Below are 15,841 nucleotides of genomic sequence, written 5' to 3' on the forward strand. Positions count from 1 at the left end.
AGGGATACTCACTGCCGCCAGGTCCCATATGGAAAGCGTACTCGCTTCACCTCCTACAATTAACGTCCGGCCATCCTGTAGCAGCTTAATGGATCTTATGTAGTTATCTCTTTGCTACAAACAAATAAGAAACCTTGCATGTAATCTTGCTATTTCTCCTTCATCTTTTTACAAGCTTTCCGCTTCACTTAGCCATAGATTAGTATGCACAGCTATTCAGGAGATACATTGCCATCAGGATTAGCCCAGCAGGCTCTGTGATTCATTTATTTTTTATATCCATTGACCAGGTATGACGGTCTATTTAGCCAACATGATCATCAAGGTTGGATTGCATTAGGACACAACATTATCTACAAAGAAGGAAGTTGGTGTATCTGATTTCGTAAGAGCCTTGATAGAAATCATTTACACCTAAGCATGTCTCTATGCCAAGTATAACACAAAGCTTACTTCACAAGCCTAGTGACTTATAACATTATGAATAAGAATTTGATGTCAATTAATGGTGATCGTTAAGAAAAAGAATGAAAGCAAGGACAATTAAGTTAAAAGGAAGGTATTGCGGACCAGACATTGCGACTTTTCTTCTGATTCAATTGTCCAAGTATCATTTGTAGAGTACCCTTAATTATAATGTATTGGAGGAATTTATGTATTTAATTTAGTTTCGGATGAAATGTCTAACGGCAATCACACAGCGAGAGAAATAGGCTGAAAGTTGTTAAGATACTCAGGGTAATTTTCAGAATTGATAAAACAATTAGACAATTTTTATCACCCAACAAAATCTACTGCCAAAATAATTAATTACATGAAGTACTTAACGACTTCTAAGTGGCTCCATTATTTCAATTTCTTTCTCTTGAGATTGCGGTATTGATAGGTATATTTTGTTAGAATGTTTTCAATGTTTGTTATCAGGCATCCAAATAACAGAAAAACCAAATGAAACAATGTTTTTTTCAAATCTACAAACTTTATAACGCAACTTTTCAGTGTCAGATAATTTGCCAAGACAAATTATAGCTTTCTTGGCCAGAGTTCAGGCAATTATTTTACAATGCATTTTCTAATTTCTTTAAAAACTTTCTTTTGATAAGATTTCATCTAGAAAGTAGCTTAATCAATTTTTTAACATTTTCTGATCCAAAAAAACAACAACTTCTAGTCGATAAGATATTTTCTAATTTAAGTTCTTCACCCTTGAAAACACATTTGGACTCTCTTACTTTAAGAACTGAAACAGTCCACATTAAATTTTAGGGGTGACTGTATTGCCAACCTCCTGCTGTAGGATCGACTGCCAGGTTTGTTTTGCAGGAATGTGTTAATTGTAAAGTGTAATCTGTATGAAATGTTTACATTTCCAATCTGCTGTTTACTCAATAGATTTATTTCGAAATTACCAAAGTGATAAATATGTTTTTTACTCCATTTACTTGCTTGACATTTTTTTTTATCTTTTTATAAGAGTACAAATTAATAACCCCTTGAGATAATTTAATGCACTACAAACGACCAGGATCATATGGTGTCAGGTATGGGATTGAGGATAGCCAGAGTTCTCGGAGATAAAAGATCAACCCACATCTTGTAACTACCTCACAATGGATATGATTGGCATACCATGCTAACCCAATATTTTAAGACATCTCTAACACACATCTATTACTTTTAACCAATTTATTTTTGCATTTAAAGTTTGCGAATTTCACAGATGATTACCAGTACAATTTGTGAAAATAAAATCCACAGAATCATTTCAAAGTAGGAAAAACATGGTAAACATGCAAAAAATGAGTATTTACAAGAAATTCTGAAGAAAGTAGTGATGATGTACTTACCAAACAGTCTAATTGTGAAATGGGACTTTTATTTCCTGGCTGACTTATATCCCAAACTTTTACACATCCCTGTAACAAAACATGATGATATGTAAGATTATTCAGTATTACAGTATAGCATTATTACATTTCCAAGCAAATCTTCAGTAAAAGAAATGAACATCTTTCATTCCTTAACTCAGTTACAAATTACCAAGAAACAAACATGTATATTTCAGTCTACACACAATCATACATGTATATTTCAGTCTACACACAATCATACATGTATATTTCAGTCTACACACAATCATACATGTATATTTCAGTCTACACACAATCATACATGTATATTTCAGTCTACACACAATCATACATGTATATTTCAGTCTACACACAATCATACATGTATATTTCAGTCTACACACATACATGTATATTTCAGTCTACATACCAACATGTATATTTCAGTTTACACACATGCATGTATATTTCAGCCTACAAACATGTATATTTCAGCCTACAAACATGTATATTTCAGTCTATGTATATTTCACAATATGGCACTATTGTTTAAACCCTTGTTTGATTACTTTTCTCAGCAGGATGTTTTTCAGAGCATACAAAGCAGTAAATGTCGGTAAATCAATAACTTGTAAATGAACGTACAAATGCAGGCAGCATCAATTAAGAAACCTGATACAAAAGCATTAGATTTTTTATTTCTATTCAATGATGTCACTTCCGACCCTTGGAAATTAGATACTATAAAGCGGTCTAATGACTCGTTACCGAGTGCCATAGCCACCACCAGGGCGGCGATACTTGCCTTGCCTCCTGTGTAGACATGTCTCGTAGGATTGCTGATGGTGACGGCACACACGACTTCTCCATGGTTCAGCGTGTTGATCTGCCTCGCGTGGCGTGGAATCCCCTGACCAATCAGGGCATCTGGTGGAAACGGCACCGGCTGCATCTGGCCGTCGACACTAACGTGGAAGGAATATGCTCTAGAAACAGAACACCGAACAACTGTACTACAGAAAAAATCCCCCAAGAAACTATGTACACTCAAAAGCTTAATGCTTGTGTTGCATGTGATTTTCAAAAACCTATCGAGTCTAATGGTTTTTATGCATGACTGTCTCCCAGGAAACGTAAAATATAGCATCCATTATCACAAGATTTATGACTTATACTTAAAAATGGATGAAACATTTATAAGGAATAGTCGGATATGGCTTGTAATTTTCCCGACATATTTCCAGAACAAAGTTGTCCGAAAGTGCCTTCTACAATCATGTTTTTCAAATATATGTTCTTTGCTATTTTACTGAACACATACAGTGCACTTTTTTTATCCGGTGATACTAAATATCTTACAGCCAACTCTTTCACACACTAGTATTCTTGATATCAAAATGGTGTCATTTTTCAAATTTCATTTCATTTAAGAAAGCTAGCATACGAAGTCATGAATTTTCAAAAACATACATCATTGATCCTTAATTTATAATTCCTTCTTCTGTAAGGAATAGTTAACTCGTACGATCATAAAGTGTCTAGGGATAGAAAGCGTTTTTAAAACCTTCCTAAATCATTTCCATTTGATAAATGTTCTCTCTAATCCATAAACACAATTACAATACAAACCGACCAAAACCCAAAAATCCACCAACATTTGTTCAGCTCGATTAAAAAATATTTTGAAATTATTTTTCAAGCATGGCCAACCAGCTATGTATATTTTAAAATAAATACTTTTCTAAAATAACAAGCCCCACTCATATTTCAGGTGTACGAGTAAAAATTCTAAATACTGTAAATAAATAAGAGTAAATAGCTGTAGTAATTTAAGTATATATGACAGCTCCAATGATTGGGCACCGGTTACAAGAGTCCACTTATATAAAACATCTCAAAGAAACATCTCGAGCAGGAAATCTCTGTCATCATCTACAAGTAGGCTCGGAGTTTGATCCCTAGTTCAAGCAGCAATATTAATTTATGCTAATCACATACTCCATATAGCAAAAGGTACATGTAGTATAGCTATTTCTGGTCTGGAAAATTTAGAACCTCAATATATGTTTACAAACTAGTGAAGTCTGTAAGATATTTCCCCGGACCAAGATCCAGCAACTTGAAACAGGCTAGATCTTGAGGATTTAGTTTGGCTAGCCAATGAAATATGACATAACATTTTGTAACCTCATGTGTGATTGGCTAATTTTGACAATGTTTTGTAACATCATTTGTGATTGGCTAAGTCTTTTGTAACAATTAAAGACTGTTTCATGACCTTGGAGTCTGATGACAAATTAGAACGAGATGTGCCTGCCTCCCCCCTCTATTTGATAGGGAGTAAATGATACTTACGGCTTTCCCCCGGGGATTCCTCCCATGCCTGCCCCGGGCCTCATCGCTGGGGGGTGGGGGTCAAACAGTGGTCGGTGATAGTTTCCTATGGCAGGGTTGGGCGAGATGTTGTTGTGTAGGATTCCGTTACTGTAGCTGGCAGGTGGGATCTCTGCGGGCAGGCCATGGGGTCCGCCTGGGGGCAGAAAAGGGGGATAGGAACCTGCCAGAAAAGGCCACATAACTTGATACACAACCAGCGAACAAAACGATAGGAAGCAAAGGAAATACACCACAACGAAAAATATAGTCAGAATAACGAAATATCAGCTACATACGCCACACAAATATAGTCAGTGTAACGAAATATCTGTTACATACATCATGCAAAATATAGTCAGAATAACGAAATATCAGCTACATACGCCATGCAAGATATAGTCAGAATAATGAAATATCAGTAAGGAATTTCAAAATTTGATGCTTTTTCATTTTACTCAAAAAAAATTTCAGTTTCACTATATCCAGCTATAGTAACCCATGAAGTATCAAGGATGATGGCATTCTATAATTGACGACACAAAGTTTACTTTTAATTCTTCAAAGCTAAAAAGATTGACAAAAAAGAGGATTTTTTTCTTTTTTATATCATAATTTTTTTTAAAATCTTTTTTTTTTCCTTTCTGAATTTTCATACATTATGAAACAAAGATAATGGAAAAATTAGAAATCGATAATGACACACATATATATAAGCATACAACAACCATGCTACAAACAGATGTATTCCGTTTACCCACAACATATAAAGTGATGTTGGTTGCCATGGCAAAGTTCAACGCCACCAGCATGCAGAAAGAATTAACAGGAAATAGATATTCTATTTTAACAGTAATTAAATTTCTGCATGATGAATTTCTCTTCCCGTAAATTACTTTCCTTTCCCAATGAATATTTCATTTCAATGAATTCAGCTTCTTTAAAATTTTGGATAATTGCCCCAAAAGCCGTTCTGGAATCTTCAGAATAATCAAAAGCCAGAAACAGTGATTGATGTTTGTACTGAAATCAATTTCATACTAATCAGTATCAGAAAATTATTTTCTTCCATATGTTGTAAGATCTATGACAGTATTATTGATTTAATGTTTTGATTTATTTGAATATCATGAATACTATAAATAGCAGAATTCTATGCAAGTTATCAAAATCTACCTTTTCTTTAATAACCAATAATCTGTATGAAAATAAGATTTTCAGTAGTTTTTATTAAAAAACAATTCAAAAAGGCACAAATTCACTCTAACGCCGTATCAAGACTTGCCTCAGGTTCATAACTTACCATTTTAATATTTAAATATGCTCTTTATGAAAACATTGCCCGGATGTTTCAAATTAAGACTATTAAGTTTGACAAAGACAAAGAATCCAATATTTATCATCCATAGCACAAAACCTGCCTTAAGTGACCACCTGTACATTGAACCTTTCCTGAATGGCTTATTTCAACATAATTTGACAAGAGACTAGTTGGCTATAGAGACCAGTTGGCTTAAAGACAATCTTTGACCCATTGATGGTATCTTATAGACTTGCTAATATTACAAACCACTACTGAACAGAAAATAGCCATTTTTACAAACTACTTATAATTAACGTTTACCACAAGAATGATTTACATTTTATCTGTACACACATCAACCACAAACTTGCTCTGCATAGAACACTTATACTACCCAAGTAGCTAATACATAAAAGTTTTCAGTTACAATTACAAGAGAAATTTTCCCCAATTACCTCCTTTACCCTAGAAATATCATAATGGACTGGTCTAGTCTTTGATTCAGAAGAGTCTAAATGTACTTTCAGGGGTGAATTAGATGAGGACAAACCAAGAACTTTCCTCCACTAGTTCATACACAAAGTCCTAGTTCATACACAAAGTCCATGATGAGTTTAGTTTTCCCATCAATTAAAAGGGTAATTAAATTTTGTCAATACTTCTGTTACCTATTTACTAATTACATATTTATATATACAGAGGACTCCACATAATCAAATAACGGTTATTTGAATATTTCGGTTATTTGTATAAAATTCTTTATCTTTGTTTTTTAACTCCGTGTATTGAATAGACTTTTACATGACCTCCGGTTATTCAAATAAAATATTTGGGAAATTCTAAAAATAAAATCAAATATTTTTCAATTTTGAAATATATAGGATCAAAATGCCATCTCCGCCTATTTGAATACTCCAGTTATTTGAATATTTTCTTCTGGAAAATGACTTATTCAAGCGGAATCCTCTGTAGTCAGTGATTTCCCTTAATCAGTCATTATGTTTTCAGGTCAGTTTTTCTTCCCAAATCTTATTTTCTTACATGAAATTGATTTCAATTCTTTCCTTATCTAAAACAAATAATTCTACCAATCTTAGATTAAGAGAAATTGATCATGCATGTACATGTGTACATAAGAAAACACAGGTGATGTAAGAGAATTAGCACAAATTTACCTCAGGGAGGTAAATGTACCCAGTAACTTATGAGAATTAATACAATTTATCAAACAGTCTACAACCACAGTTCACTTGTGCTGTGGTTTGACGATGTGACAGAAAAGGATTGCAGGTAACCACAGGTGAAATACCTTCGTCAGTGACACAGGTATGTTGTTAGTCAGAGTGAGAGAGAGGTGATGTGTTGGGTTGACAATTTGCAGTGAGGTAGGGAAATAAGGGCATTTCCTATTTCAATTTCAATCCTATATATTTACATGTATTACATAAACCCAAGGCAGAATATTCTAAAGTAAAGTTTCTTGTTTCATTCTGATATCTAACTAAAAAGTTTAAAACAAATTTGAATGATATGAATGCTGTGAAATTCATGTCACATTAAATTTAATTCTAAATATACAAAGATGCATATACATATGCATAACAATTTAAGCATTATACAAAAACAGAAATCTACAGCGACATCTACTATAAATTCATGCAACTGTAATTTATGGAATAATAGATTTCAAAAAATTTCAAAATGAAAAAAAAGTATTTTAGTAATTGAATAAGAAAGGCAACACAAAAATTTATATAAAAAAGAACATATTTCGCTATAACTAAAAATTTTACAAATTGTATCTAAAAAAGAACAAATATAATCTATATAAATGGGACTACTTTTTGTTGCGGACTACTATTGTTAATGAACCAAAGCACTGCCTATAAATCAAACCACCAATCAACACCACTCTCTCACTCACCTGCAAGGGGAAACTTCGCACCTGACTTCATTGCACTTCCGCCCGATGGCCCGGGAGTTGTGCTTCCCGAACTTGTTGGGGTGGCCGGTTTGGAAACGGGAGTTGATGCTTTCTCGTTCTGTAAAATCAGATATACAAGTAAAGTCAAGAGAACCACAATATCTCTCTTTGCTTAATTAACAAAGTGATTATAATTAATGAGGTTAACACATGGTTTTATCAACCTGAGAAAAGTATCAACAGAGACTTATGGTCAATATAAATTGAATATTGTGAAGTTTTAAAGTTACCAAGATAACGAAATATTTCTCGTACAACTTCCTTAGCCAGACATCTTACCTCTCTGCCGTGTTTGTTTGATGCTACACTTCCGTGCGAGGATGCGTCACTCCGTGGACTTATCCGATCTTCTGATTTCTTGGGGAGCTCCTTAGGGACTTTTTCTCTGGGCGATAGATCTCCATTCATAGGGGGAGGGGGCGCTGAGTCCTAAATCAGATCATGTTTCATTTAAGATTTCTGTGACAAATGACTTTAAAAAAATCTTCAATCATAGGGGACGTTGCATCCTAAATCAGATCATATTCCATTAAGATTTCTGCGATGAATGAGTCTTCCAAAGTTAATCAAATAAACAAAATTATTCATTAGTTTTTTTTCTTCATAAAATAAGTAAACATATTATATGCGAAAAATGTATAAATGCACAAGAGGCCAAAAAGTCCTGATTCATTCAATGGATATTTCAGATAGTTTTGCATGATTACTTTTTAAACAGAAACTTGTCACTTCTTTTTTTCTCATCCATAGAGGATTACAAGTATTACTTTTTTTTCTTTATTAGATTTTGAAACCACAGGTGAAAGCTCAAACATGTCATGCAGATCTCAAATGTGTAACCTTCAAGGTCAGTCAAGATCATTTGTTGAGGAAACTTCATAGTCAGTTACTTATTGGAAAGTATTCAATTGATAAATTAATGTTTTGTTAATCAAAAAAATATTGGTTAAAGAAAACCTGTCGCAATCTCCACTCTTTTTAAAAATTTAAGTCGCGTCTCAATAAGTAATTACTCCCAAGTATTCAACCATGGTTAAAAGATCGAATATGTAAGAACTAAAAAAAAAAAGTTTTTAACCATTTCAAATGGAGCGTTGTCAATTTAATGGAATAGTAAAGTTGCCAGTGTTTTTTTTTTTTACAAAATTCTACATGAACAAATTAGGACGAATGCAATTATAAAAGCCGTACAGCGATTGGTTGGATGCTTCTCACCTCCCCAACGTCAACTACTAGCTCCGAGTCACTCTTCTCACCATCGCTATCCTGAAAACCATTAAATCAAACTCTAACATTGCGACAAACATTGGAACAAATGATACTCATTTTCAACCAATGCAAAGCAGGCTTACATCATATCCGACAAATAAATTAATACATGATAAATTAGGAGTTAATCTCTTAAAGTGGAGCATTGTTATCGTAGTTTTGTGTCAGTATCTATTTACACATATTGATCATGTGATAAGTATTCACTGTTCACCATGTAATTTTCCTCTTTAGCCATGGCTCGAAAAATACAACATTCTACACAAATTTCCACCTATGATGATTGAAATGACGTCGATAAAATTGCTTTCATTATGAACCTTATGAACCTAACTTACGTTAGACTTCTCTTCGGTTCTTCGCTTTTTTGATGCATTTTCATTTACTTCTGGAGTTCGACTGCGATGTGAAGGGTATTTTTCGCTGAATTTCTCTGCATATTTTTCTCCGTATTTGTCTCGATCTCCAGGTGAGGTGGAAGACCTCTGAAACATAAAATTCAAAACAACATTTTAACAAACTGAAAAAAAATTCTCCTAGTTGAAAGATATACATGTATGAAACAACAATTTGATATTTAGACATCGTCAAATTTAAGATATTTCATCCATAAGTATTCCTTGATTCTATTCTTTAGTACCACACAAAAAACTTCCGACATTTAACGAAGTCCTTTTAATACTACTTTAGATTTTGATACGTTTTGTATATCACTGCCGAAGGTGAATTGAAATTAGATGTCTTGAATTTCCTAAAGTTAATTATATAGCCCTAGAGCTTGTCCTCAATGAACTCCAATCTTTACTTGGTATATGAAGTAAACTTAGCGATAATTCTATGTATATATACATTCCAACATGGCTTGACATATCCTAGTCCAGGTTAGAACTTTGTGTATCACTAACGAAATGTGACCTGCTATTGTGTTTGTCAGAATCATCCTACAAGAGCTAACGAGACTAATTAATGCCACGACATGTTAATTGCAGCCATATCACCTACTGTTGCCTGGCGATATAAAAGTGCGCCTTTGAACCAGACAGCTGTGGGTTATAGAGCCCTGTACTCTGCTAAGTAAACTCTCCACATCCAACACCAGTAATCACTTGCTTTAATTAACTTTCTCTTTATGTTCCAGCCACAAATCTAACACTCAAAAATAATTAATACTTTTATCTCTTTAAAGGTAACCTTCTCGCTTTAGCTCATGTGTTAGCTACACATTCATCAAAAGGAAATATGTATACATGGAAAAACTTATAACACATATTACATTATATCACGTAATCCCTCCCCCTCCCTGGATATCCCGCAGCTTTGGCTGTGGAATATTTTTGCATCAGTCACTAGACTACTATAAACTGGAGCAATTTTCATTGGCTGGGAATTCAGACGTCCGTAAACAATGACATGACATCAGAAGCCGAGAACGTTGAGACAAAATGGTGGCCTCAGTTGGATTTTTGCAATTAATTTTGATGTCAAGATTCTTTGAAATGTAGGATATTGTAGTTTGTTTTTCTAATGTTAATTCAGAAAAGCTTGGATCTTTAATATTTTCCCTGATTCATCATAATGATTTTTTGGCAATAATACCAAAGCATATTATATATGAAGCTAACTTTTTCATTGATAATTTCAGCAATAATTTGGCAGTCATATCGTTTTAAATTGGGATTGCGGAGATATTGATCTAGTAGGCTTGGTATAAGAGCTATAGTCTTTACGATATTACTTTTCATGCTTGTCTGTTAAATTTGCATTTTTAACCTTCAGCTAAATCTAGAATTACACAATCCTATATAACAAACTAAATGTAAATATTGAATGTTTATTTTTTATTACAAAGTGGAAATTCCATGGAATTTTCTGAAAATATAAGTTAGTACACAAAAATTTCATTTCCTATCTTAACATCTAATGTATGTTCCATACGTTCAATATGCCAAAAGGAAAATAGGAATCGTAAATCACTCGACGTGTAGCTATAAAATATATTGGAGAACTAAAATGATGGTGTTCTGATCCGCGTAGGAACTATACAGGCGCCGAATCGCAGGATGTTGGAACAGCAGCCAGTGAGTATATGAGGAGACATGCCGGCCTACTAAATACCCTCGGGACAACATTTTATACGGGAAAAGATAAAGACAATGAGATATTGATTTCTTGCTGAAATTGCAGTCTAATCGAGTCTCGGGGGTCTCTGATGCATGCAGCGAGATCTGAAATTAAATGCCATTGGTTGCTTTAATTCTTTCTTCTCCGATCTCATTACTTTTTCTATCTATTTATAGGTGTGTTGCCCAAATATGTTTGTACTTCAATGTATATTGATGTACGCGTTACCATGGCAACGCTGGATATTCTGTCCCTTTCTATAAACAGAAACTGTTATTTCACCCATTGTCTTGGCTGGAACTTTTATATGATTGCTTGTATGAAATTGGTTTAGCGAAAATAATGACCTTGACCTTTCAACCTTTCCCAGAGCAGAGATTTTAAGGAGACTCCTCCCATTTAGTATAAAAGATATTAAAACCAATTATAACTTGGCCTATCGTCTGAGAATCAACGCGCTATAACCCGATGTCATAACTACCTCCGTAACAGACAAGTCGGGTAATACAGCCAAATAGCAATACAAACAGAGTTTTTGTGTCTCAATTGAGTTAAAAGCCTTAAAATAAGAAAATCTTGTCAACAACAAGTAAAACTACCATTTGATTCCCGAACGTTGATCCTTAAACATGACCGTCTCAATAACAGAATATACAAATGTAGGCCTCGGCTCCCTAAACACTGGGGATTTAGCTCCGACGATCTAATACAACAACGAGTGACGATATCGATGGAACTTCGCGGGAGATCAGTGCCTCTCATCAATCTCTACCTGTATTCGTAAAGTTCACCTTCAGTATACACCCAGTACAAGGTTTATGATCGGCAAACACTTAGCCAAATCCAACAGAGCAAACAATTGGAGAGTGTTTACATATAGCTGTCTCAACACTCGCTAAGCAGTGCTGTTTGGCGATTGTTGCGATATTGTATTGGCACTGGAGATATTGAAGGGCTGATAGGCCACCCTGGAGAGGTAAGTATCTCAAATGACAAAACTTAGAGCCCCGATACCGAGAGATAGGGACTTTACGAGGGGCTCTATACTCCTCAAGTAGTTTCGGGGATATCTGGCTTCAGACGGTCCCTAAATAATACCATGGATTTATTCAGCTCAGACTAGCCCTTCTATTTGTTTATTGGTACACACAGCCCCTAATATAATGTTTCAAGTTGCTGGGTTCAAAGCAGCTCCTAATATAATATAATGTTTCAAGTGGCAGGGAAAGATGCAGCTCCTAAAATAATGTTTTAAATGGCAGGGATCGATGCAACCCCTAATATAATTGTTTAAAGTGGCAGGGATTGATGCAGTCCCTAATATAAGGTTTCAAGTGGTAGCAGGGATCCATGCAGCCCATAACATGAGTTTTAGTAAGTTTAGGGGTACAGATAAACAAAAAGGGGTCTAATAATAGCCCCTTATATGCTGCCAGGTTAAAGGGTGTTATATTTTATGATGGGAGTTCCACAAATTAAAATTTGTTCAGTGTAAACCTGTCTATAAAGACCATCCAATGGATAAAGTGGTCCTTATACACAGGTCAAATGGTGGTCCCTATACACAGGTCAAATGGTGGTCCCTATACACAGGTCCAAAAGTGGCCCATATACACAGGTCAAATGGTGGTCCTTATATACAGGTCCAAAAGTGGTCCTTATACACAGGTCAAAGAGTGGTCCTTATACACTGGTCAAATGATGGTCCTATTACACAGGTCAAATGATGGTCCTAATACACAGGTCAAATGATGGTCCTAATACACAGGTCAAATGATGGTCCTAATACACTGGTCAAATGATGGTACACAGGTCAAATGATGGTCCTAATACACAGGTCAAATGGTATATAGGAGCTGCCATTTGGGACCCCAAGAATGTGGTCTTATTTACCAAGTGGTCTGTCTATAGAGGTGTCACAAAGACAGGTTTTGGACATTAGTATGTTATCCAGCTTGTCGATACTTAAGTAAATTATCCAAACTGATTGACAATTGATAGCCTCTTTATAAGCATTACAGTTAAACCTCATCAATATTTCTCAACTACGTCAATATTTCTCAACTACGTACCATACAATTCCACACTAACACTGCTAATGAGCTGGACTACAAATGTACTTGATGTATATCTGACGTTTAACAATCAATCTATATTAGGCTAAATCACTTTTTTTGATGCCAACGAAAATCGTTAAGCGTATTAAGCTCAAAGTCTCTTCAGCCAGCATGGCACAAAATTATCTCCCTTTCAAATTCAAATTTATTCCAAGATGATTTTTTATACAAGACATAAAAGTCTGCATTAGATCATCTAGAAGGAGGTATAACAGATATTTCTCCAGTAAAAGATGATACCATTTAAACGATAACGAGATTTTCTTGGTTTTTGATGATCCCCTCATTTCTCACCAGGTTTAATTTAATATGCTGCGATATGTTTGTAGACGCATTTCTATACAAATAAATCTTAAAGATCTTCACGGATATTTGTGCCTTAGTCAAGTGATCATATGAAAGATTAGCAGATTTTTATTTTTTTTACAGATATTTTTGCTTCCATTAAGAAAGAGTCAGATGCAGATTGCACGATTTATTTATCAACATGAAGCCGAGTGGGTCAGAAGGCGAGGTGAAGCCATGCCGACAACAACAGGTGTTCTTCTATCACCGAGCCACCTCTCAACGTCCCATTTGCAAAGTAATCTTAAAATGAAATTCAGCAGCGCGTTTCAAGTCTGCAGATATACATCTTTGACACAGACAGTGCCAAACGCCTCGAACATCTCAATAAAGAATAGATTTCGGTTCTTTACAGCTTTTAACAGCTTCAGAATAATTTCCCGAGATTAGGGTGTTCCACGATTACATCATATGCGTTTCTTTGTTTTCCCCGAGCACACCAGATCTCGAGCTCTCTAATTCATTTTCTGCCTAACCTCTTGCCAATTGAAGTATTACATTAGGATCATTATCTTCTTCTTCTCTGAAAACTATGATTGACTAAAAACTGGCGTTTTGTCTTTCCTGAATGTTTTTTATACAGATAGCCAAAAATGTTTGACTACATCTTTTCAAAATGATTTTTAATGAAGCTTATCTACATACGCTAGCTGCCAGATGTTAAGACAGCTCCCTGTTTTCTTGGGTTACGTGTATTGGTAGGTTTGATAATACTAACAGAGGCTGCCAAGTTTTCAAAAATCAGGAAGACTGTATATATCTTTACAGTGTTGGACGAGATGGTACGTTATTTAAAGAATTGAATTAAAAAATCACCCCAGGAAAAATATGCAGTAGTAAAAACGAGATAAAAAGCCATTTGTTTGTGGGTATGGTTAGGGCCTATTAGCGTCATATACTTACATTTGCACTGGATCAAAAAAGAATTCGGAGCAAGCTCTTGCCATATGCTTAATGAGCGTTTAATGGCCGCCAGCTGAGTAACCCTAAGATCTTATATAACCCAGCGTTATTGCCTCAACTTTTTTATAATGACTCTAAACAAGTATGATTGATGACGAACAAGTTGCAGCATAAAATTTGTGTCGAAAATGTGGAAATAATCTTGTCGAAAATGTGGAAATAATTCAAGTAAAACTGAAAATTTACTGCTTTTGATTATAACTTAAAAGTCTCATTGAAATGAAATTGTAATGTAATTGTTTTTTTCTGCGACAAAAATTATACTGTATTAAAATGAACGGACCTTAAAAGGTTGAAACATTAAGCAAGACCTGCAGTGAATATGCCTTCAGGGAAATCTTCCTGTCGTCTTTTTACATTACTTGTTTATATTTTTTTTTTTTCAAATGCCTCCTTGAAATCTATTTTTTGATAATTTTGTTTTATCGTATTGATTTTTAGTAAGATTTCAATCCAGAAAGATCAAATGTTCATTTTCATTCATATTATTGATTTCTCAAAAAGGAGAAAAAACAGCAATTTTTCGTTCTAAAATTTTTCTCGGCAGAAAATTTGATTTCCCAAAGCGACCTTCTCTAAGTAGTAATAAATTAAGCTGAAAATGCTGTTTCAGAAATTTACTTGTAATTTTTTTAGCAATAATCATATAAAAATTGTCTTGCCGTAAACATATTTCTAATTCCATTGTTAATGGGTTTTTTTTTTTCACAACATAACTTTAGACGAGTCGCCTTGCAATCTAATCCCATACAACTATGAATAATGCCCTCATAAAGAGATGCCCTCATCATTCGATATTTTCATTGATTTTTTTTTTTACATTGTCAAGATTTCTCAAGGTTCATTTTCTTCTTCTTCAAGTTTTGCAAGATCAGCCAATTTTTTTGTTAAAGGGTTTTAAATACAAATGCATCAATGAATTAATATTTGAGACAACAAACTTAAATTAGAAACAATTAAGCTTGAATTAAACCAGAACTAATATTTACTTTACTTTAAAGGGGCAGGCAGAAACTGTACACAATGTCAAAGATAACGACATATTTTATCGGAGAATTTCCACGGTGTTTAAATCTACCATGCCACGCCACACCTATCAAAAGCCTAACAACTTAATGGTGTACAACCAACGTTTGTAGATATAGAATTATCGTCAATAGCTGTTTGCAAAATATCTTGTGGTTGAAAACAAACATGCTAAACAAAACAATCAAAACATTGGTCCGTCAAATAAAATTAAAGCCGCCTAGAGCCACCTTTCCTCTCGTAAACAGTCACCTGTCCTTCTGTCCGAGGGCAATCCATTCTCCAGTGTACTTAACACCTAATGTACACAAGCCACAATTGACAACACAAATCCATAGGAATCGACTTGTTCTCATCCCTGGAGGATGCAATGTTTTGTCAGGGTTTTCTGTTCAAATAGTTGGCTATATCTGAGCTGACTAACCTTGTTTGAACAGCGGCCTATGTGTAGCAACTTTTGTGAGGCAGAAAATGAAACAAATATTTCATA

The 15,841-nt window shown here is 34.5% G+C and overlaps 1 protein-coding gene across 3 annotated transcripts in view; it reads right to left on the reverse strand.

Moving 5' to 3' along the window:
* Positions 1-15,841, reverse strand: part of LOC138333815 (transducin-like enhancer protein 4) — a 38,782-nt gene that overhangs the window by 9,791 nt on the left and 13,150 nt on the right. Inside the window, exons 9-16 of one of the 3 annotated variants that reach the window (XM_069282427.1) lie at positions 9,118-9,264; positions 8,702-8,776; positions 7,790-7,939; positions 7,451-7,568; positions 4,206-4,407; positions 2,656-2,836; positions 1,848-1,916; positions 13-114 (exon numbers count right to left, since the gene is read on the reverse strand). In XM_069282427.1, the coding sequence (XP_069138528.1) occupies positions 13-114; positions 1,848-1,916; positions 2,656-2,836; positions 4,206-4,407; positions 7,451-7,568; positions 7,790-7,939; positions 8,702-8,776; positions 9,118-9,264 (1,044 nt within the window). The remainder of the gene's footprint in view (positions 1-12; positions 115-1,847; positions 1,917-2,655; positions 2,837-4,205; positions 4,408-7,450; positions 7,569-7,789; positions 7,940-8,701; positions 8,777-9,117; positions 9,265-15,841) is intronic. The other 2 variants (XM_069282430.1, XM_069282428.1) reach the window with 2 other exon arrangements.

The sequence above is a fragment of the Argopecten irradians genome, chromosome 10 (assembly GCF_041381155.1).
Source record: "Argopecten irradians isolate NY chromosome 10, Ai_NY, whole genome shotgun sequence".
Lineage (NCBI taxonomy): Eukaryota > Metazoa > Mollusca > Bivalvia > Pectinida > Pectinidae > Argopecten > Argopecten irradians.